The sequence below is a fragment of the Netta rufina genome (assembly GCF_964035555.1).
Source record: "Netta rufina genome assembly, chromosome: 1".
Lineage (NCBI taxonomy): Eukaryota > Metazoa > Chordata > Aves > Anseriformes > Anatidae > Netta > Netta rufina.
In genome coordinates, this window is record NC_140123.1 from 150930274 (window position 1) to 150954329 (window position 24056).

The following is a 24056-nucleotide window of genomic DNA, read 5'->3' on the forward strand; positions in this document are numbered from 1 at the left end:
CAGTTTTATTCTTGTGCCTTCTAAAGAGATTAAAAAAAAAAAAAAAGTCTCCCTTGGGAACATTTCCAAGTGAGGAGCTCTGGAGGTTCTCTGAATGCATTAAGTGAATTGCATGAAGGCACCGTGTCACTGCGATGCCAGCTGCCGAGCCGGTGGGGTGGTAAGCTCTGCTCTGCACATTGCATCTGTGGCAGGGAGCGGACAGAAGCAGCTCAGAGCAGATGAGCCCAGTCCCCTTGGTGTCAGCAGTACAGCTCTGCAGGAACAGGGAGCCCTCTTAAATCACCCTCTCTGCTTCTGAATGAGTAAGCTACAGGAAGAAAGAACAGGACATTGCCTGAACTTTTCCAGTACTAACTTCAGTAAACAAGACAGCCTCTCCACTGAGTATTTATATTTCCTCTCCTCATCCCCCCAAAAGAGAAAAGGAGAAGAGGAGAAAAGGAAGGGAGGGGAGGGGAGGGGAGGGGAGGGGAGGGGGAGGGGAGGGGAAGGGAAGGGAAGGGAAGGGAAGGGAAGGGAAGGGAAGGGAAGGGAAGGGAAGGGAAGGGAAGGGAAGGGAAGGGAAGGGAAGGGAAGGGAAGGGAAGGGAAGGGAAGGGAAGGGAAGGGAAGGGAAGGGAAGGGAAGGGAAGGGAAGGGAAGGGAAGGGAAGGGAAGGGAAGGGAAGGGAAGGGAAGGGAAGGGAAAACACACACAAAAAAACAAAGCCTTCTCTATATAGCCAACACCAATGAAAATCTCTCCTGGTATGGAAAGCTTTAACATTTCCTAAGATCTCACTGCTGAAGTTACTAGGATCACAAAAAGCCATAAATACAAGTTACAGAAAAGCAACTATAGAGAAGTAAGATCATTTCAGAAATAGGCAAATAATTTTTTCCAATTACAGGAACATGTTAAATCAAGTTCATGATGCATCTACACATTATAAATTTTGGAAATTATTTGTACAAAAATATTTGCAATTTTTTCCCCACATAATGCTACATTCTTTGCTTCTTTTACATTTGCTCACATATTCAAAAGTATAGCTTAGCTGTGAAATATGTTGCTGCAATATTTGCAGAAAATACAAAACAACATGGAAACAAAAGGGGGGTTAGCCAGAATTCCTAGGACATGGCATATATTCAAGGTGACAGATCTCCTCCATTGAAAAGTGCATCTTCGAGACTTCTGTTCTTTGAAAATAACTTGACATATTTACCCATTTAATTTAAATGCAGCAAAGGCATAGAATCACAGAATCATTAAGGTTACAAAAGACCTTCAAGATCATCTGGTCCAACCATCCCCCTACCACCAAGGTCACCAATGTCACCCACTAAACCATGTCCCTAAGCACCAGGTCCAAAACGTATGCAAAAAGATCTCAGTGACTCAATCCAACCTCAGGGAAACAAGCCAGCATAATAGGAGAACAAGACTGAAGGTACCTAAAGGGCTGCTACACAGTTTTACAGGGTGCTAGCAAGCACTTTTTAAAGCAGGCATAGAAAGGAAATTGTCAGTCTGCTGGTAACTTGTGCTTCTTTAAGAGTGGATCAAAGAACACTGAAAACATGGGAAATGGAACAAAAATGCTTTTTTTTTTTTTTTTTTTTTTTAACACTGCAAAAATGCAGTGCATTTTCCCTACTGCATCTACAACTCATGAGTGTTCTTTTGGGTGTCTCCATGAGCATCCTGTGCCCCCGTTGAGCCCTCTTACCCCTCACACTAGGGACTGCAATCACAGAAGAGGCTAGAGATGATAAACTCAACAACTGTTACAGGACAGGCTCCCCAGCATTGCAGGCATTTCCCATCAGTGCACACACACTGTCACATCGCAGCCAAGTACCGGTGTTGACGCCTCTACCAAGTTGTGTGGGGGATGATGTCAAAGCCAGACAACTGCAGTTGTCAGTGCAGAGCCTGTTCACTGCTCTGCTTCCAAATCTGTTGCGTGTACAAAGTCTGGGAAGTGTCAGGGGCCTAGCTGGTGGTTCAGATCTGATCAGATTTGAAAAGTGTCAGGATGCTGTATGTGTACAGATGTCAAGGGAGCCTGAAGTGAACTGAAGAAAGCTGAATGCAGCTGATGACTGCCCAGAAAAGCTGATTTTTTAATCAAGGAAGACAGTACACGTCAATGCAGCTAGAGAACATAACGGAGCTATGCAACCATCTGGATGACCTGAGGTAGGGAAACCACAAAACAGGTTTAGTGAAAGAGCAGGCTGCTATTCAAATGTAACCTGATTTCAGAAATATTATGTCATACATGAAAGCACAAAAAAGAATAGTAGGTTTCAAAAGGCAACAAGATTCTTAACCATTGATATATAACACTACACCCAGAGACAACTTTTTTTTTTTTTTCCTGTTAGCCCACAAATTCACCTTGAGTTCTGCATGTAGCTGTCAGATTTGGTTTCCTGTACAATCAGCCACACCACAAGTTGTACAGGCCAAGACATCCTTGGATGGGCTGTCACAGGCCTCAGTGACATGATGAAGACAACAGCCTGCACAGGTAAAGCTAAGGCCATTACATTATAAACTTTACTGTGGGCAGCAATGAATTGATTGGGGAAAAAAAAAAATCAGTTGGAAAGAGACTACAGGGAAATCAGAAGAAAAAAATCGAACTCAGAATCTACTTTTTGCAGACTGAGCTAGTGTTATCACAACATTAAAAAGAGAAAGCATCTAGGAACTAAAAATCTCATTACTACAATATCCCTTTTCTAAGACTGAATAGCACTGTAATACTGCATTTATTTCTGCTTCTATTTTCCCCTCTTAGTTTCTCAGCTATTCCAAAGCTCTGCCAGCTTACAGAGGAAATTGCACCTGGAACATATGAAAAACCAGTGACATTATCTAGGTGGACACTTCAAGAACAGTGCTAGCCTCCAGGCTGTCCCATGGATCCTTCCCATTCCTGATCAAGGCCTCCTGAGAACTAAGAAAAATGCACTCTTTAATCTTCATTTAGCTATTTAAGTACCGAAAGTTGAGAACTTAAAATTCCACGTCTATTTAACACTTGGTTAGTCATCATTAAGCAACTTGGCACCATCTACATTTCTGTTCATACCATCCTACTTAATCAGCAACCCTTACCACTCACTGATTACACTCAGTTAGCCTCCTGGAACACTTCCATGTATTTGTGACCTAGTGAAACACACCACACTGAATTGGTAGTTCCCATTTATTCACCAGATTCTGACTCACAGCACTCAAGTGATAACACAGTTGGTGTTTCATAGGCTGACAGTGGGTTCTGAGAGGGAAGGTAACAGGACATTATATGCAGGCAGAGTGTAGGAGGGGGCTCTAAGTTCGGTTACCTGCATAGAAATAAACTGAAACCAGAAGTCCCAGCAAACCTCTTTAGTTTCCAGCCACATTGTCCTCTTTGGAGACATTAAATATTTCAAATACAATGTTCAAACCACTAAAATATAAGCTAGCTAACACAACACTATTTCTATAGGTGCTCTTATCCATATTCCCCTCAAACCATCTGATCTCTCCAAATAAAATATTTGGCCAAATGTTTCCTTAACCACAATCCCTTCCATTTTTTACCCCAAAACAGATCTTGATAATCTACTTCAGCCCTTAGGAAATCAGAGAATATAGGATATTCTTTCTGTCCTTTCTGTGGTTCTCTACCTATCTTCCAGGCTGAAGGGGCAAAAAAGTAAGAATAAATTAAGCCTAAATTTAAGCCTGAAGAAGTTTATTTTTGCAAAGTGCTGAACAGATACTAATTAAGCCCATGAGCACACTGCTATTTTAGGTAAATAAGTAAAAGTTATATTCTGTAGATGGGTAGCTTTCCCGCTTAAAAACTAGATTCCTTATTTAGGCAACCAGACAGTTCTCATTGAATTCAACACCAATAAAATGTTCAGCAACTCTGCATAGAAGAGACACTTATATATGCCACTGTAATACCATCTCAGTACGCTTTTTTTCAGGCGCATGTTGTTGAAAAGTTTGGTTTAAATGTGCCCCAAGCCACACTGCAAACAAGCACCACTTGTGTAACCCATGCCTGGATTAGAGATGTCTGGAAACCTTATTCTTATGTTGTCTTTTTATCAGAAATGAATAGTTTATTAAAAAACAAGCCAAAACCTCAACAACATAATTTTCTCAGAAAGGGTCAAATGATTCATAAAAATCTCATCAGGGAGGTTTCAGAGCTCCAGAGTGATATTTGTAAAGTTTAAAGTTAAAAAGTTAAAGTTAAAAATGTTTAAGAAAAAAAAAAAAGTTAAAAGTAAAAGTTGAAAAAGATATTTGTAAAGGATTCAGTTCAGAGCAGCCAGCAGCCCAGAGATACAGGCACTGCTTTCAGAGGTGGGATTCAAATCCCTGTTCTGCCTCATTTAGTTTCCATGGTCGCAGGGATTACTTTACCCCTCCGAGGTTACTGCCTATACTGGCTGACAATCCCTGTCCCTATCTAGTATCTGTATATCTAGTTCACAAAGTTTTCAGTCTGCCCTCAAAAAGATTTGCAGCTTTCCCTCCAACTCCTGTACCAATGCTTAACAAGAGGCCTCCTGCCTGCAGCAACACCCTTAAAACACCTCTACAATATCATCGTGCTCTCTTTTTGGCACAACAGAATCACCTTACTGAGTGCTGTGTTCATTCATGGGAGTGATATGTTTACCCCTCTTGGACCTTTGCTCCTCTCAATGTAGCTCTTCCTTGGTTGGCATTAAAAGATGCAAGGCAGCAGAATGCCAGAGCTGCTGCAGATCAGTGCTGAGGTGCTTGGACAGCATGGGGTGGCTCAGGGACTGGAACAGAGAGAGGTGCAGTAGGTCACGTTTGAGGCAGATCTGAAATGATGTATTTGGGTTATAAACAAGAATCTGTATAAAGTTTTGTTGGCAATCCTACAAAGTTGCTCTACTGTGGAAGACATTCCCAGTGAAGGCAGAGTGAATCACATAAAACAAATTCAGAAAGGGGAATTTATGAGGTCAATTATATATCTACCTCCTAATTTGCTGTCAGCTGTGTTCAAAGACAGCTTCAAAAACAGTCATAACGGGACATAAGCCACTTACCTGTTGGGGGGCAGTGGTGCACATTCTAATAATTTGATATATTTCCATTGAAAAAATCCAGCATCCATTTTTTTTGTGATTGTGAATTACCCCATTCTGTGTGTAAATAGCATCTGTACCCTTGACAGCCAGACTTCTCTTGATGACTGACTCATAAAATGAGGTCATGATTCATTGTCAGAGGCATCACAATTCATTACCTTCACAGGATTTTTCTTGCCATTTGGTTTGTGCCAAATCACATTAATTGAGATTTCCTTACAGACAGAGCACACTATTAACCAAAAAGGAAAGCAAACACAGGAGCCAACCCAGAAAAAGTAATACATAAATGAATTTCAGTTGCAGATAGATCACTGCTGTGCCATGAGTGCACATGCTTGTCCACTAGCATTGTGGGCACTGTGGACCATGTGAGGGAGCTGAGATAAATAAGATAGGAGACAGTGGATACCTACAAACAGTGTACTTCCATATCTTTTTGCCAGTCTTCAATAGCAATTCTAGATTGTTTCTCAAAGGTGTAACAAATGCCATGCAAAAAGAAACACCTCTGGCCTTTAGAGGCTGCAGTTGGCTTACTCGGCAAGAAGAATTAAAGGGCATCTGCTTCCTCTTAACCCGCTCTTGTTTTCTGTTTAAATTATTCATTTCTAGTCATTCTTGACTGATTCAAAGCATCTTTATAAAAGGTGCCCTTGAGGTGAGAAAAGGAAAATTTTTGTATATGTAATTTTTTTTATTGAAGTTGTAGTTCCATATGTCACAGATAGCAGAGCAAAACCAACAAACATCAGCCTAGCTGTGTACAGTATGTCCTTTAGCACTATACAGTATGACAAAGGAGGTAAGTAAGGCTTTGGAAAAAAGAAAAAATATTGAAGTGATCTTATTTTGATGTTGGGTTAGATGGATTAAAAATTAGTCCTCACTAACAATGCAAGACTTGATTAGCTGTATTTCTGTTCTTCTTCCGCTTGCTCCAAAAGATCCCTATATGCAAGGCTTCCCAGATTTGTGTATGCTGCCTCGCTGCTGCAAGAGTTCAGCAGTAGTCAAACATCTGACCTTCTCTAACGTAACACAATTAAAAGAAAATCGATAAAATTGATACAGATGCAGCTTAATGAGGAGCATAAGGAGAGAAAAAAAATGATTAGAATCCTCTTCAGGTACTATGAAACATTCAAGTGCTTCATAGGCCTCCAAAAAGCGTGCTAGCCAGACTCTGCTTGCATGGATGTGAACAAAGCAGAAGAAAAGTGTTGTATAAATATATATATATATACATATATATATATACATACACACACACACTTGAACAGGAGCCAGCCCTAGAGGTCTAAGTTTATTTAACACAATGCTGTTGTGTAGAAGACAAATCCTCAAATCCCATGGACTTTGAGACCAGATCGAATTAAATCAGTGCCTTTTTAGTCTGACATGTGGCATACGGTCTGATCTGACTGAGGAGCACTTGACTTGGTCAGTTTTGCCTTGGAATTTAAATCTCTCCCTGCATTTCCTTCTTTCCTATGCTATCCTTCTTAATCCTCCAGCACAAACTTCGCAATCTGTCTTTCTCCCCCTCTTCCCCTTGAGGTTTCTCCTACCTTGTTTTTTATTCCAGTCTTACCATGAAATACAGGCTGTGCCAAATACGTTGTGTCATACCATTTATATTAAATGCCATGGAAACTGAGTATGGTGATTTTAAGAGTGTATTTTCTAATTTGGGCTAATGGCATTTGTTGCTTATTTGAGAAGACCACATACCAAACCAGCCCAGTTTTTTTTTTTTTTTTTTTTTTTTTTTAACTAGAAATATGCTAATTCTCATAATGCAAATTCACAACTTGAAAGTTCTTCATACAACAAAAAAATGCATAACCCAACTGATCGGTACTGACTGAGGACCACTTCATTAACTGCTGAGTATGGGCAGAGCTTCACTGAAATCAGTGGGGCTTACGTGCACTAGATAAGGCTCTGCCTCTCTTTCAAAGCAAAGAATTTCAGCCCCAATTCAGCACAGTACTTAGGGAATATGCCTAATTTTAGCAGCGTAAGTCCAGTTCAGATGAAGAAATCACTTGTGTGTCTGCACCTCTTTCTGAGTTAAGTAACTCATGCCAGTGGAGGATATTTTGCATCTTAGACTTCATTGCCTATGCTGTAATGGAACTGCTGGAGTGATACAATATACAGTAAATAAACAACCAAGCCTAACTTATAATTATAAACAATTATCTTAATAATGAAGAAAGGATTCAATTTACTTTTCAATACACTTGTATTAAATGCTAACATACAGGTCTTACATATGAGCTAGATGTCCCACAGCTGATGGGAGTTAGTCAATGCAATCACTGGAGTCCAAAGAGTGATTTGCCTCATCAGAGGCAAATGTATGTGTCTTAACCTGGCGCTGAATCCCACCCTGACTGTAGTCAGCTGATTATATGATTCAATGTAAGACCCTAATTCATGGAATGCTGTGTTATCTCCCAGATATTTTTCTAAATTTAATCTTTCAGAAAACATGTTCCCTGCTACCACATCTCTTTTCTTTTGTTTCAGGCAATTGCTGTCAGACACCTGGCAGTTGCTTCCATACACGATTCTGAACAAGAGCACAGAACTAGAATTTCAACCAGCGCCTTGTGACAAGGCAAAAGACCATCATGTTTAAGTCCCTATGTGGATGCTGACCTACAAACATCTATCATAAAACATTTATTGATCAATATACTGATAAGTATACTGACCTAATTTAAAAAGTTGTCTTCTGTGGACCACGCTTTAATAGCTGGTTGTAAATATTTTATCTATGAAAGTCAAGCAATACTGGCCATTTTTGCTGGTCAGTTACCCCATATGGTATATCTTCTGTCTCTTGGAAAGTCCACATTTTGGAATCAATGTGTCCAGGAAGATTGCTTTTCTGTGTTCTTCCAGTGTCTGAAGTTCATACTGAACACTTCTGCCATTACTCCACAAATTGTTACAATGGAAAATTTGGTTAGATATAAGGAAATATTGTACACCATAAAGATGCTGAAACTCTGAAACGGGGGGCCAGGGAGGCTGTGGATCTCAGTCCTTGGAGATATTTGAAACACAATTGCACAAGGCCCAGAGCAACCTCATCTAAACTGGTCCTGATGTGAGAGGGGGTTGGATGGTGTCCAGAGATCCCTTGCAATTTATTCTGTGGTTCCATGATTTTTTAAAGACCACATTTTCAAGAACTCTCTCAAACCAAAAATGAAGTACATGTATACGAACTTTAAGTGAACTTTGAAATAAATCAGCAGAAGTTATTTAGTATTTACTATACTCTGATGTTGAATAGTCTATCCTAGTGGCATCTATCGCTGTTTAGCCAGCCCGTCTTATTCTGCACCTAGCAGAAGCTTAATCAGCTTCAATTCTGAACTCTACACTTGCTACATTTGAGTCTCACCTTTCAAAATGACCAAAGTATGCTTGATGTTAATTCACCCGTATCGGTTCGAATCCATCCTTCTTTTATACTCTACTTGACAATAGTGAAAAATGTGCTATTAAATTGATACTATAGCTTCATTTTATTAAATTAATAGGTTTCTACTCAGCACGTCCTGGAAAAATGAATGGTGGTGTGCCTGGGTGAAGTGCATGCATTTACATTTTGGCTAATGTCTTTCTAGCTAGGGTCCACCTAACTCTCTTTATGAAATTCACTCCATTAAACAATGTTGACTAAAGAATTTCAAACTTGCCGAGTACAAAAGAAGATTTTGTACTTTTTAGCTAAGAAGAGTTAAAAATTGGGACAGTAGTAGGAACTATGGCTCAAAAGTAGCGGGTGACAGCATAGACAAGTCATGGAACACAAGAATGGAATGCATTTGTCTAACACCTTGCCAAACCCTAAAGCAGCATTCATCTTTCACTTTTCTAGCAGTCAAAATGCACAAAGCTGAAGTCATGTTTACTGCCATTGCTTGGGTGTCCTTATAAGCTCTATGTGCTTGTTTCCCCTTCTGTTTAAGGGGCTTCATCATTCTGTCAGAGTGGTGCCCTTCATTCTCTGTGCTGAAGGATACTACCCATAAAACATACCTTCAGGTCAGACACATCTCTGTAGCACTGCTCAGAACGAGTGTGATCAGACAGCTGAACATTCCAGAAACATGGAAGCTGGTAGACAAGGAAGGGATTTTGCTTGATGACTGCATTGAAGATATCCTAGCAGACAGAAAGAGAGAAACAGTTGGGTATGTTGTTTCTACAGTGGGGTGGTATCAGCCCCTATAAACTGACTGTCCTTCTCACTCTCAAGGCTGAAATGCAAATAGTTATTCAAGCTGAACTCTGTAAACTCTGCTTCACAATTCTGTTTCCAGGAAAGGTTATCAATCTAAGGAGCGATGGGTATATCTGAACCAGAGAAACAGGCTTTCTCTTGACACAAAGAGCTAATGGTCTCCAGCAAAGTTTTCAAATACAAGTACCTTGTACAGCAGGCGGGAGACATGGTTTCTCTTCTAGTCACCAGGGAGAATAATATGCCGAAAATGTCAAAATGACTGCTGTTAGTAAGTACTGCATCACTTCTCAATAAAGGGCATGAAATGGAAGTAACAGGAGTCATTTTCATGAAGTTCAGTAGCTTTGGATCAGCCTGCAAGGATGCTCTACATATGCGTACATCTCTATGTGCACAGTAAGCACCATGCCTGCTTAGTAGTGACTGATCATGTACCAGATGTAGCTCAGGAGCAGTAGAAATATCTAAATATGATGCTGAATTGAGTTAATACACTCAAGCTGTTGAGCACGACTTATTGGTTCAGGTCCAGTAAGTACTACATTAACAGGGTTTCTGGATTTAAAATGGAGAGTTGGCAGGAATCACAGAGAGTAATTAAGCATTTCTGTGCATAGGCACACTACTTCTTTTCTCAGCCTCAGTTTCTCATCTGTGGCAGGGAGACAGCAGCACTTTTGTTTTCACAGGGGTGTTGTGGCCAGGCATACATTAAAGACTCATGGGACTTATCTGCCAGAAACAGTAAAGAAACATCTAGAGACTTTTAGAACCACAATCTGCTTAGACAAAACAGTAGGAAAAGATATAGTATGTCTGGACTTCAAATGTCTGGAGGGTTTTATATTAAAGAAAGAAGAAAAGAAAGTTAAAGCTTGAAAATGCCAGTTGTCCATCTTATGAATCATTGATGCATAGGAGGTAAAAATGTCAGTGTAGTAAGAGAAACCTTATGAGTAGATCTCTATTCCTCTCTTCCACACTTTCCCTGGCACAACGATTCAACAAATGGTGACTGCAGGCTCAACATTTTTCTCTTCCTTTCCCATACCTCATCCTCTTTCCCCTTCTTACCATCAACAATCCAAGGAGTAGTAGTTATGCTATCACCCTGCAGTGTCCTACTCACCTGGTCAGCCAGTGAAGTGGACAGCATGCTCATTAACTCTCGCTCGGCTGTGAGTCTCCACATCTGCTCCCATTTCATCTTCCGTAGCTTATCGAGAAGCAGCAAGATAACTCCTGAAGGAAAACACAGTGCAGAGAACAAGAGAGGACGTGATACCATCTTCCAGTCAAGGCCCTTCCCATCTACATGCTGGCTCATGGCAGTTGAAACAAGGACATAAACAGGGATCTACAGACTACAGGCCTTACCCTTACGCTAACACAGGACTAAAAAACCCTTCAGGTTTCCCTACACCAGTAAGAAAAATGTTTTCATGAATCCTTGAGGCTACAGAGAAGAAATGGTATACAGGCAAATGCTAGGTCATGCAGACTCTTGCAAGATGGATAAAGCAGCCAAAGAGAAATGCAACTGGAAGGAAGAGGACTGAGAGAAGGATGTCGTATTTCTAGCACTCTTAATTGCTAAAACCTGATTACATTATGACATAATTAGCATCAGGATTATTCCTGACAAAATGAATCTATATAGGTGATTCATATGATGGACATTAACTTCATGCTAGCTTTATCTTTCCAAAAACAATTAGACAACATCACACGAGTAAAAAAGAAGGAACCTCCTATCAGTCAGAAGCAATCCTCCTCAGTCCTTATTTCAAAAAGCTATAGGTTTGAAGAGGGTATTCTGTCAGGTCACTGTCTGCCAGAGAAAATGTAGAGACAATTCTGATCTATCTAGTATGAATTCCTTTCTGACATCTTCATACTGACCAGAGACTTGCTGTATTTACACTGACCAGAGATCTGCTTCTTGCAAAATCCCACTGTGTAAATGAGTTTCCACCTGGCCTGAAACCAAGGTTATGCTGAGATGAGCAGAATTTTGTCACCCATACACATTTTACTCAATGCATGTGCGGTGAAACCTGACCCTTAATACTTTTTGCATAGGATGGAATACATGCTGTGAAGGATAAAGCCACAGTCCTTACTCCACCTAGTAAATTGCTTGTCACCCGACATCTGATTAGAATCTGAAACCTTTCTGAATAACAGTTTATTGTGGTAAACAGTGCCTGTCACATGTTAGTCTTTGAGAGGGCTTGTCATTAAGGCAGCAAATTTTCACAGAGCAGGATCCTCAGATTGGAAAGTTAACACCTGAAGGGGGAAAACGGATAGCTCAACATGCATTTGAGCTAGCTCAGTTGGCTTTTGTTTGGACAGAATCCCTTGTGTGGAAGAAGGGAAAATAGCAGAAGCAATGAAGCTGGACTGAAGCATTGGCAAAACCTTTCCTGCAAGGTCTTAGAAAATCTTACTTGAAAAATTAATTCAGAAAGACTTAGATAAGAGCACTGTCATGGGGAATGAACACGAGCTGAAGGACCACAAAGAAAGAGTAATGGTAAACAGCAGCCTAGCAGGTTGACAGGAAGCATCTAGTAGGAGCGATGATAGGTTTTGTGCTTTTACCCATCTTCGTTAGTGGAAGGGAGAGTGAACGGAATAGCAATGACATCTGCAAGTGATGTGAAACCAGTGGTCTTCCAAAAGATCATGACAACTGTAGAGAAACATGGACAGCTACACAGAAGAATATGAAATGCCAAAAAGCAGATACTGGGAAAAGCTGCCCAAGGGAATCTAAGATGATAAAACTAAAAGTGATGAGAATGAGAAACGAAATGTAGCCTGAATATTTAGGAAAAAAACTCCTAAATCCTTCGTGGTGGCATAACCAAAAAATGGCAGATAAAATCCATTACTTCATGAGTTTTAAAAAATTAGATTACCCAAAGATTAGTAAATACACATGGAACGATCCAGCACTGTTTGGGATGGAACAAAGGAGGTTCCAGGTCATTTCTATCTTCAGTTTCTACGACATGGCAAATTCCTTTCTAGTAAAGCCCATCACTGCCATGAATAAAAAGAAAACCTCTTCTGGCAGTGAATTTCGCGGCCTATTTTAGTTCTGTTTCCTATTCAGTCCATCTGGTTACCAAGGATGCTGGAACCTGTGCTGGAGGGATCCCCTTTCATCTTCAGTCAACCTTTCTGCTTCCAGCTGTTGGATTGGAAAGGGACACATCATCACAACATGCTGTAATGCATTTCTGCCAATGTGTTTGTCTCCTCTCCAGTATAACTGAAGCCTGAAATGTGTAGTATGCATGCGTTAGCTTCTAAGAAGGCCACTGTGCATTGTCTGAAATTCTAGAGCAATGTGAAGCAGATTCCTTGCATTGCAGCAATAAAATAAGTGGGATAAGCTCTGCTCTGGCAGTGGATTTTTTTCCAGTTGGCAAGAACTGTCAGCTTTGTTTCAACAGTGAAGTATAGCAAAGGAAACTCTTTATTAAGGAAAATAAAGAATGACTGTAAGATTCAGTTAACTCTAATGTAATAGTTTTTGTATTTTATGGACAATAAAACATTTTTTTTTTTTGTTAAGATTTTTTTAAATGTCTTTAAGCCTGCAATCTGAAGAGCAAAAGGGGAAATGTTTTAGTATGTGCAGTATACTCCATTTTTTTTGTCTTTCACTCTTATTCTAGCAGCAGATTATGGTGTTGCAGCTAAAGAGATTATGCTGTCCTGAGGGGCTATCACAGTAGCAGCTGAGAGAATAAGAGGCAGATGGGGTAGAAAAACTGGAATACATATAATAGGGGATGTATTCAATTATGATGCAATTGTGGTTATTGAAAATATTCACAAGCTTTAAATGCTCCATTGCCAAGACTGATTTGGATGTGATTTCTATTTTAATTCACCTAACAGTTTGGCTTTAACACCTTTGTACAGTCTCTGTTCAGGGCTTCTCACACTGGAATTCTAATTTATTGCTGCTGTAAAAATAACTACAGGAGGATATTTATAGCAATTTTAAATATTTACTTATTAGTATTAGTGAGAATATGAGATTTCTACTAAGAGGAAATTTAATACTATTTACCCAATTAGTGAATGTTATTTTGTGCAAAAGCAAAGCAAAAGCACGTGTGTTGGAAACTTTTAAACTGTTCATGCAAAGGAAAAAGTACCTTTTCTTCAGAAGTGAGAATTGTCTTTTTACTTCTATATTGTTCTGTTACCAAAAGCAAACATAGCAAAGGAACTAACTCCAATCTGTGCAATTAGTGTGCGAGCAGCATCTGAAACACGGAAAGGGAAATATTTGCCTCAGGAGCCCCTGCCTCGAGAGTCAAATTGACTCAAATCTCAGACTAAATTCAAGTTGACATGGAGCTGAACGTAAGGGAAAAAGGGACTTACTCTGGGTTGCTAGGCTGGGGGAGGAAGAGACTGGAGACAAAAAAAATATCAAAGGAATATTTTATGAACATCTGGCCCCAGGCAGTGGAACATCTCATATTTGATGAGTGCAGCATTTTACTGCCCTAACCTACCTGAGGAAAGCAAAGGGAAAGCTTGGCAAGAAATAAACAGAAAGAGAAAAGTGGCAATCCAAATGTCTCACAACTATTAAACAAACTATGATTGGCCATAGAACACCCCATTTTCCTTATTGTGAGGAGACAGTTCAGGCATACACAGAGATGCAAATATCTTGAAGTGCTCTTGGGGAAAAAAAAAAAAAAAAAAAAAAAAAAGAAAAAAAAAGCTTTATCACTAAACATGTGGAATACATCCACAGTCCAATTTTCACTTGAATGGCATTTTCTCCCCTAGCTTGATGAGACTTTGTTTGAACTACCAAAATTTGACAGCTTCTGAATTGCTAGAATAAACAAACAAAAAATGGAGTTTCTCCAAAAAGGTAATTTCAGGACACACACACAAATACACACCCCAGAAAAAAAAAAGGGGGGGGGGGGGGGAATTTGGTGAATAGATTGGACACCATAGGTAAAAAAAAACCTGCATGAACATCTTTAGACTGAACATTTCAGTTTGGAAATACTTTTTTCTTTTTTTTTTTTTTTTAACATTTTAAAAATGACATTCTAGAACAATATTTTTCTCTTGAAAAGTGATACGAATGAAAAATCTTGTTGAAAATGTTTTCATGAAATGAAAAGGAAAATGAAGGGTTTACTTTGGGTCTATCCGAAGCTTTGGTATCAATTTTTGTTCTTTTCCATTTTTTTTTAATTCAATCAGAATCAAAGTTTTTGCCTTTCCACCGCTTCGACTCTGCAATAGTTTCAGTAGGTGCTTCAAGCCATCTCAGCAAAACAGCTTTTTTTTTTTTTTTTTTTTTTGTTAATCTGATCCAGAACAAAATATTTCATTTTGCTTTTCCAAATAGCAAATTGAAAGTTTTCAGCAACATCAGCAATTTCCTTGGGAGTGCTATCAAGCAGCCTCACCTCTCGCTTCAGGAACACAGACTATGGCTTTTTCTGAAATTCACGGAGGAATTTATGGTAGAGTAGGAAGTAATAAATGATGTTTTAACATAGAACAGAATCACTTACAGAAGTTACAGTGAAACTGAACAAGCTTTCAAACTCAATCAATTTATTAGAATGACCATTTTAAGGTGGCTGAAAAAATCCTCAGTGCTGAGGGGAAGGGGGAAGAGTGTAGCTACTCTTAGAAATCATTATCTGTAAGCACTGCCTTGCCCGTTTCTTTCAGGTGGAACAAAATGCTTTAGTGAGCTACTTATGCAATTCCACATTATGTGAGCAGCACTGCAGAGCCTGTCATTGTAAGAGTTTTAAAATTCTTCTTGCAACTGAGACTACACAGTGAACCATCTAGATAGCAAGCAGACACCACTACAAAACCTGAAAAGACAGGCAGGACATGGTTTAAAATATATTATAAAGCAACAGTGTGTTTTAAAATAATTACTGGGATTTTACAACACCTAACCAGCACACCAAAGACCATACATCAAGCCAGTGAGTCTTAGATGCTGTAAGAAATAATGTTAGCTAGGGCTGACATTATGGAAATTTACTACAACACATAACTGATCCAGAGATTTAAGGCAGTACAAACAACAGCAAGCTGCCATGCATTATGTAACATATTTGTCACCACAAAGTTCAGCTTTACGTGCTGTGGAAGGGGTTTGTAGTTGTGCTAACCCAGGAGAAGTGTCACGATAGCACCAACTGCTTAGTAATCCTGCACGTATTTATGTATATTTTTTTTAATTCCTGAAATCAGTGGAAGTGGTCACACCGTGTAATAGTAGGAATGTAACTGTGCCTTTGCTGGATTGGGCCACAAATTACCAGTTTTGTTAAGGGTGGAATTTGCAATCAGCTGGGTCACAGCTCCTCACCACTCTACTTTTCAGCCACAGTATCAAGCATAAACAGAAAAACATAAGTATGAGTCCGTTAGGGATTACAAAATGAAATTAAAGCTGCAATTCCACAAAACCACACATTTCTTCCAAAAGAGACATTGCAACAGTAATGGTACACATTTCTAAATCTCCATTTAAAGTCTTTGTTTGGATGAAAATTGCTGCATGGAAGTAATTGTGCAAGATGGAAAAAATGATTTATTTTACTTGATTTCTATACCATCTATCTAACTACTGCTCATAATTTGAGTAGCCATAATGAAAGCACATCTTATTTCTGTAGCTTTTAATACAGTGGCCAAAGGACTGTCATTCTAACACAATTTTGTGGTATCCTGATACATTGTTTAATATGCACTTACATATACCAGCCTTATTCTCCAAAAAAGCCTTTCATGACACAGAACATCTAATAAAAACTTGCAGAGATGCACAATGTGTTAATTGAGAATAAATGATGACTCCACACTTGAACTTTTCTCTCAGAAAACTAAACAGAGCTGAGAAGCTGTTTTGAAATGGAAAGTGGGCATCCCTCTGGGCTTGGTGACAGAATGCAATAGCCCTTGTTTTCTCAGCACAAATATTGAAAGCGAAGCTGTGATAGAGTGCATTTGGAAATTTAGTGCACTCATTCTGCTGGGAGCCTGATTCCTCCTGAAGCATTACAGACATTTTGTTTACACTTTCTGATGACCATTTAGTGAAATGGAATACCTCTCTCTCTTTTTTTTTTTTTTTGTCTGCTTTGCTTTGCTTTGTTCACTTCTTCCAAAGTATGCTGCTTCTCCTTAGGCAGAGGAAAGATGTGGGATATACTGGAGCATGATTCTGTCCTCATATAGAGCTACTGACTGTAGCTCTGAACTTTCTGGTTCTCTAAATGTTTTCCTATTGTTGAGGTGCCATTCTTTCTGAGTAAGGCCTTGGCCTTCTCTTGCATAAATCCAATGCTGTGCAAAGTGATAAAATTTCCATGCCTAAATTGCTGATCATCTTTTCCTAAATTCTATAGTGGAAAACAAGCCTGCCAAAAGGAACAAATACTAGCAAAGTCAAAAAGGGAAGTAAGAGTTCTTCCCAGTGGCTCTGCCTGATTTGGGCTTCACAGGACACAGTAACAGCAGTAATCTTTCTTGGTTCCCTATGTTTTCTGAACCTCATGCAAAGAGCAGTAGGAGATGACAACCATCTGTGATGAAGCTCCTTACATGAGCTTGGAAAAACTCCTCAGTTTTCTTATAGCCTTTGTGCTCCACAGTCCTTGTGAAGGTGCTGAGATTACATTATAAAGGCAGTGGACAGCAAAAATGCCAGTGACTTGTCAGCTGGTAAGCTAGAGAGATGGCTTCCAAGAGAAATGGAAAAGAAAAACAGCAAAAAAAAAAATCATTAAATTCAAATCTGAAAGATGATTGGGAAAGTTTTTGATCAGAAAAAAAAATCCATAAGCTGTAAATCTCAGTTAACACATTGTAACTTCAGACAAGCAAAGGGAATGAGGGAGGTTTCAGCTTCTCCATGCTGTAGCAGAAGGGCAATGATCAATTTGAATGGAGCAGAGGTGAGCTGTCTTAAGGATGTAAGCATCTCATGTCACTGCCACACAGAAGCACCAAATAGCTACTCGGTGTGTATCTCTGTACATGTCTGGGGTCATGATGGAGGTGCCAAAAGCTGTTTCTAAGAGAAAGATGGTCAGGCACTTACCTTATGATAATGCACTTTGAATTGTGAGACTTAAAAAAAAAATTACATGGGGAAAATGTATTTTTTTTTTTAATCGAGTTTTAAAGAATTTTATCTCTCTCCAATACTAAAAATACAGTAAGCTCTTACACTGCAAATCACCCATGCTTTCATTTGCTTGGGTGTTTGGGTGACTTTAATCAAGAGGAAAGAAGTCCTGGTTAAGTACATATTTAAGTGATAAAGTCAGAAAGGATAATTCTTAGCTGTTGTAAAATGGAGGCCACAGGATTTTTGAAAATCAATTTGTGCTTTAACTAGAGCATAACTACTAGAAAAACACTGTCTTGACTTAAAATTTCCAACAATGGATAATCTGTCACAAACTTTGCTAACTTATTCCAGTGCTTAATTATCCTAATGAAAGATATATCCCTAATTTCTGATTTGTACAGGTCTTCAGACCAGCAGCCATTTGATCTTGCTGAACCTTTGCTGAACTGGCAAGCCCTCTATTAACACGTCACTTTCTCCTGTGGATACTTATAAGCTATGATCTAGCTATCCCTTGACCCTCTCTGAGAAAAGCTCCTGGAGCCATTTTTCTCAACTTTATAGAAAGTTTTTCAGTATTTTCTTTGAAGTTTGTTAATTTATAAGTACCCCTCTTTGACTTGTGGAGATTAGACGTGGACAAGCGACTAGATCTTCCTTTTAAAATACATTCACTCCAAGAAGAGATTTCTAGCTCCCAGGTCAAAGACTATGGAGTGTTTTCTTCAGCAGGCTGGTGACATTCATACTGCATAGTCTTGTCTTTAAGGACCTACCATTCTTTCAGTTTTTAGACATAACATTTATTTTCTGTTTGCATTTACACATAATGTGAGAACTGTGTTACAGTCCTCTAGATTGGGGATTTTTTAGCGTTGAACTGAGGGTCTATGTTGTGTGCATTGGAGAGTGTCATCAGGGCATTTGGGAGTATCAGAGTCTCCTGATGCAGCATTGAAGGGCTGGAAGGAGGACACAAACGTGGTATAGTCCCATCCATACTACCTTCTAAAAATATTATCTGGAGTGAACTATGACCAAATTACATTCAATAGTTTTTTTTTTTTTTTTTTTCTGAAGGAAGCCAGGTTGCTACCTAAGAGAGACAGGATGCCACCTAATTTCTGTGCCCTGTAGATGATCAGGGAGCCAAGATTTAAGAGTGAACTAGGGAGCTAAATTATCTGGCAGTGCAGGCATCCAGTATGCAAAAGTGGAGCAAAAAGCCGATGCCCAATACAACAACAACAAAATATCTACTGTACTCATACTTCAAATGTTTGTGTTTATACTTCTGATGATCACACAAAGTACTTTGCACACAAAGACAACTGTATTAAACCTGGAACTTATGTTCAGCTGATTACCCATCTTAGACTTATTCTCATGCATTTCTCCATTGTATGTTTCCATTTTTTTATGAGTAATTACACTTCGTGTGAGCTGCCCTGAAGATGAATCACAGGATAGTACAGACCACACAGGGTTATTACGTAGGAGGTCCAGTTGTTGCATTTGTTCTCCCATGTGCATGCATGTTTGGAAGGGATCACACAGAAAGCTTATTCCCATGCATAAAAACTGAAAAAGTTTGCTAGGATTTGCCAAGCATTTGCCCTGATGAAAGCAAGAACATCTTCCAAAACTAATCTGTCTTGGACTGTGCACCACAGAATCACTCACCTTTAAAAGAAAAATAATCTGTTTCTTTATCCTCAACTCCTGTAAATCAGCTTAAGTCTATTTAACTAAGGAGTCAGGCATTTATATCAGATACAGACCTTATCCATGATGCTTATCCATGTTTTTTTTTCTTCCTCGGTATGCAGCAAAAAGTGAAAGTTTACAAGGAACATTGCTTTAATTTTGTTTGTTTGGTTTGATCTTCTCAAAGCATCGTATTTAACCTGGGCTGAGGCGTCAAAACTGGATATGACAGGAGGAAAAATGCACCCTGCATGGGTGATAATTATCTTGGCTGGCTTCTAATATTAATAATAGTCCACAAACCTAATTGTAGGGATGGACACAATAATTAAGAAGCACTCACATGTTTTCTTGGTCAGGTGTTCTGAGGAACAGAGGAAGAAATGTGGCTCATGAACTGAATAGTCTCTCAGGTATTTCCTCACAGTTACATGACAAAGAATTTGGGGCTTTGTATTCAGAAGCAACCAGACTTTTTTTTTTTTTCTTCTCCTCTTAATGGACAGTTCATTGACTGGATTAGGTTCAGGATGAATAAAATGTCCTAACAAGTGGATTAGAGGAAGGAAAGCAGCACAGAATGAACATGCTGCTAAGATTAAACTTTTTTTTTTTTTTTTTTTTTTTTTTTAAAAAAAAGAAAAAAAAACAGAAACACAATGTACTTTACGCAATGGTTTCACCTAGAGGTCAGCCGCAGGTCAATCCTTCCTCCACAACCATTTCTCTTTTAATAGGAGAGTGACAGGATTTGGTTCACAACAGAGACACAGCAATACATTTGTTTAAGGAGAAAATGTATGTGGAACTTCTTACCATGCTCACAGATGAAGTGGTGAAGTACAGCTTGCATAGGTGGACTATAAGGTGAGCAGAAAGTAATTTGGACTGGTAATTTCAGGGGGTTGTGTAATATAATGAAAAAATATAGCAATAAAACACTCAGGTGGTCACCAGTTACAAGTACCATTCCACAAGAGTTGATCCTGGGGCTGATCCTGTTTAACTTCTTGATTAATGAGCAGGAGATGAGCTAGAATGCAACCTCAGCAACATCACACATTGAGACCAACTGGGGACAGGGCTGCTATTCAGAGGGACCTTGAGAGGCTGGACAAGTGGGCTAAGCTACATAGAGTTAACAGAAAGTCCTGTACAGGACTATTTCTGAATGGACAGTATGGGCTGGAGGCCAACTGGATAGAAAGAACCTTTGCAGGAGTCCTAGGTGTCTTGGTGGACACCAAGTTGAACATGAGCCAGCAGCGTGACCTTGTGGCAAAGGCAACTAACCACATTCTGGGCTATGATAGCAACAATGTAGAGAGCAGGTCAATGGAAGTGATTACCACTCTTTATTCAGCACTTGTAAGACCATCACATCTGAAGTACTCTTTTGGATTCTGCAATCAAATAAAGATACTGACATGTTGGAGCGAGTCCAGCTGAAAATAACTGAAATGGCCAGAAGCCTGGAGTACGTGATGTATGAGGAGAGGCTGAGAGAAATGGGCTTGTTCAGCCTGCAGAAGAGAAGGCTAAGGGAAGATTTTATTCCTGTCTAGAAACTACTTAATGGAACCAAACTCTTCTAAGAGATGCACAGAATCAGGACGAGAGGCAACTGACACAAATTGCAGCAAGGGAAATCCCGATGATCTATTAGGAAAAAAAAATGTTGATTTTTGACTTTTCACACCATGACGGTACTCAAATACATGAATAGGCTGTCTTGAGAGGTTGTGGAATTTTCATCCTTAACAATATTAAAAACTCAAACTGGAAAGGCACTGAGCAACCCAAGTTAGCTTTTGGTGGGAGAAAAGACCAGAAGACCTCTGGAGATCCTTTCTGGCCTAAATTGCCAATGATTCTATGATCCTATTTGGGAAAACTTTCTTTTCACCTCCTCTTCTAAGGCCTTGAAACAAGAGTGTAGAAACTACCTATCACAGTGCTTCTGTCTTCCCCTCAGCTTAGCTTGACACAGACAAGTGGAAGACGGATAAGTTGAGGAGCTACAGCAAGAACAGTTTAAACTAGAATGTGGCTGAACATAGGAGGACAATGAGGAAAAGAAAGAAGTGAGCTGCTGCTGCTTTTGAGATCTTAGCGTCAACTCAATTTTGCAGGCTCTTCTTTCTTAGAACATCTCCAACTCAAGAAGTATAAAGTCTCTTGATTTCCTCACATATTGAAGACTGTTTTTAAAAGCAAGGATCTGTCCTGAACCTAGCTTGCTTAGCCGTTAAAGTAGTTAAATCATAGTAATTTCTGTAGCCTGTAGCACCTAAGAGTGATCTGACTATGACCACATTCCAGTATTTTTTGTTGGCACTCTCCACACAAGGGTGTAGAAAGACATCTGTGTAGAAAGCCATCTTAAGTCACTCTACCTGTGACAGACACTACAGTACCCATTAAAAATCCAAAGACAGAGACCAACAGTAACGCCTCTGTCTTTGCTTTGAGACTTTGGCTAAAACCTCTGTTTCTGCATCTGCAAAAAGAAATGTCTTTACACAGTCACCTTTATGAGCACAATGAGGAGCTGGAAAGTGAACTTGGACTTCAGAAGAAAAAGTACTGGTTTACTATTACTGTGCATTTGTCTGGGGTTCTGCTGACATATAATAGAAGTTTTTGTTCTCAGTTTAGGCACCTGGATGCCTCTACCGAGCTTTTATGTGCAAATCTTTCATCTAAATTTAACCTGCTAATGATGGTCCAACTACAATAAAGAAGGGGCATTTCAGAGTGCTGGACCAACCCATAATTGGCTCATCAAATTACGTATGTCCACATAAAGAACTGTCTTTATCAAACTAAAAATATCACACTTCACAACGATTCTTTAAATCAGTAGATTGCAACAGTACACATATGTCCTATTTACTTACATTACTGGAGATATACATTATGAACTCAGCGAGACCAGTAAAAATCCCCCAAAGTGGATGATTTAATCACCTAAAAGGATATACTTTTTATTTGTTTCAGCACAATGGAAACTGGAATGTGGTATAGACAGTATGAATGCTGTTATTTCTTTAACACAGGTTTCTTGGGAGATGAAAGTTGTCACTGTTTCAAACAAAGGTGTTTTAAAAAAAAGGCAGTTACTGCATGGCCTGATAGATTCAATTGCCAAGGAGCAGGGCATGTATCTCAGAGAATGCAATGAACAGAAGACTAATTCAGTCACAGCAATGCCATTATTACGTGGATAGGCCTCTCAAACAAGAGGCACCATTTTCAAAATCAAATACATATTGACCCGCATTTCAGAAATGTCAAGCGTGCTGTAAACAAGTTCTCAGAACATCACATGCTTTAGAAACCGTGTTAAGAAAGACTGGAAAGGAAGCTATTCCTCTGAGGGTAGTCAGCTTTTAGATAGATTATTTTTAAGTGGAAGCTACAGATTATAGCCAACAATGATATAGGGATGTGGTCTCAGAAGCAGAATTGTCATTTTAGCTTTCCACCATTGACAGAAACAGACCGAGTTTCTCGTGTTGCACCTAAAATCAACAGCGTATTGTCACCTCCTCATTTACTATCTGTATAATGTGTATGACGCCTGTACCCCAAATATATTTTTGTGCATTATAAAGCACGTCTGTAAGTATACTTTGCACTGATAACAATATTGCTGAATGAGCTCACAGTTTCTTAAAGAAGAAATAATCTAATCCAAAAAACCTGGTATAGTGTGAATCTGAGTAGGTGAAGAGTGTTACTTTTTGCCTTGACATTGCTGTTGGAAGTATCCTTCCTCATCTTTCCTTCCTTCTTTTCTTCCTTCCTTCCTCTTCCTCATTAAAAATGCTTTTTGCATTTATTTTCAAAGGCTCTTGTACTTAGAACCAAACCTAAGGGTACCAAGTGTGGCAATGGTCTTTAGAGAGGGCATGGCTGAACTAAGTTAGGCCCCCATGGCAGGTACTTAAAATTTTCTATAACTGATGAGTTATTCACTTATTCACTGAGACAATTCTGAAAAATCACATCTTTCACACAACCACTATATTCCTGTCTGTACCCCATGGAGAAAAGCATTAGATTGAGTCAGAATCTATGGAAGCTAATTTGCAAATTACTGCTATATTCAGGTGGTTCTCATGGAATTCTGACTCATCCCAAGAAAAAAAAAAGGCATTTTAGTAACAGATCTATACAGAATTAGGCAACAATTACTATTTAAAACATTAATCGTGAGTGATTCTGAAAAGCAGAAGAGTTTAGTTAAATAGAAGTACTCTGCACTATCTACCATTAGATCCATTATTAATATTGTCATGAGCAGAAGGGTGCATAGTTCAGATGAAAGCAGTTACCATGTTTCCAGACCAGGTTCACAGACTGTGCCATGACCACCCCCCCACTTTGCACTGCTTTACTAGTCATTTGCTTTCTGCACTGAAGATGCATAATACCATCAAGAAGCACAAGATGAGAAACAGTGCAATCTTATATAAACAATCTGCCCTACACTTGCCTTTTATTCTTCGTTCTGCAAAAATGACATAACATACGCTTCCTGCTTCCAATTCATTCTTCACAGGTCCTTTTTTCAGGCAAATAATTAAGGAAAGAGTTGGTTCTAGCTTCCTTCCCGTCATTAGAAACATGGAAGTAATAATACACAAGGCACACGTAGGCAGGAAGTTGTTAGGTGCTAGCCATTCCTTCTGTTCTCAATCCACAAATCTGGTAATTGTGACATCTCGCGTGGGGAGCAGGAATCTTAAGCTCAAGCTGTTGAGACTCCTTAC

General features: G+C 39.2%; 1 protein-coding gene across 1 annotated transcript in view; it reads right to left on the reverse strand.

The window, feature by feature from the left end:
- LARGE1 (LARGE xylosyl- and glucuronyltransferase 1) overlaps positions 1-24056 on the reverse strand; it is a 281219-nt gene that overhangs the window by 36642 nt on the left and 220521 nt on the right. Inside the window, exons 9-10 of the mRNA XM_084289677.1 lie at positions 10531-10643; positions 9194-9319 (exon numbers count right to left, since the gene is read on the reverse strand). Coding sequence (XP_084145803.1) covers positions 9194-9319; positions 10531-10643 — 239 coding nt within the window. The remainder of the gene's footprint in view (positions 1-9193; positions 9320-10530; positions 10644-24056) is intronic.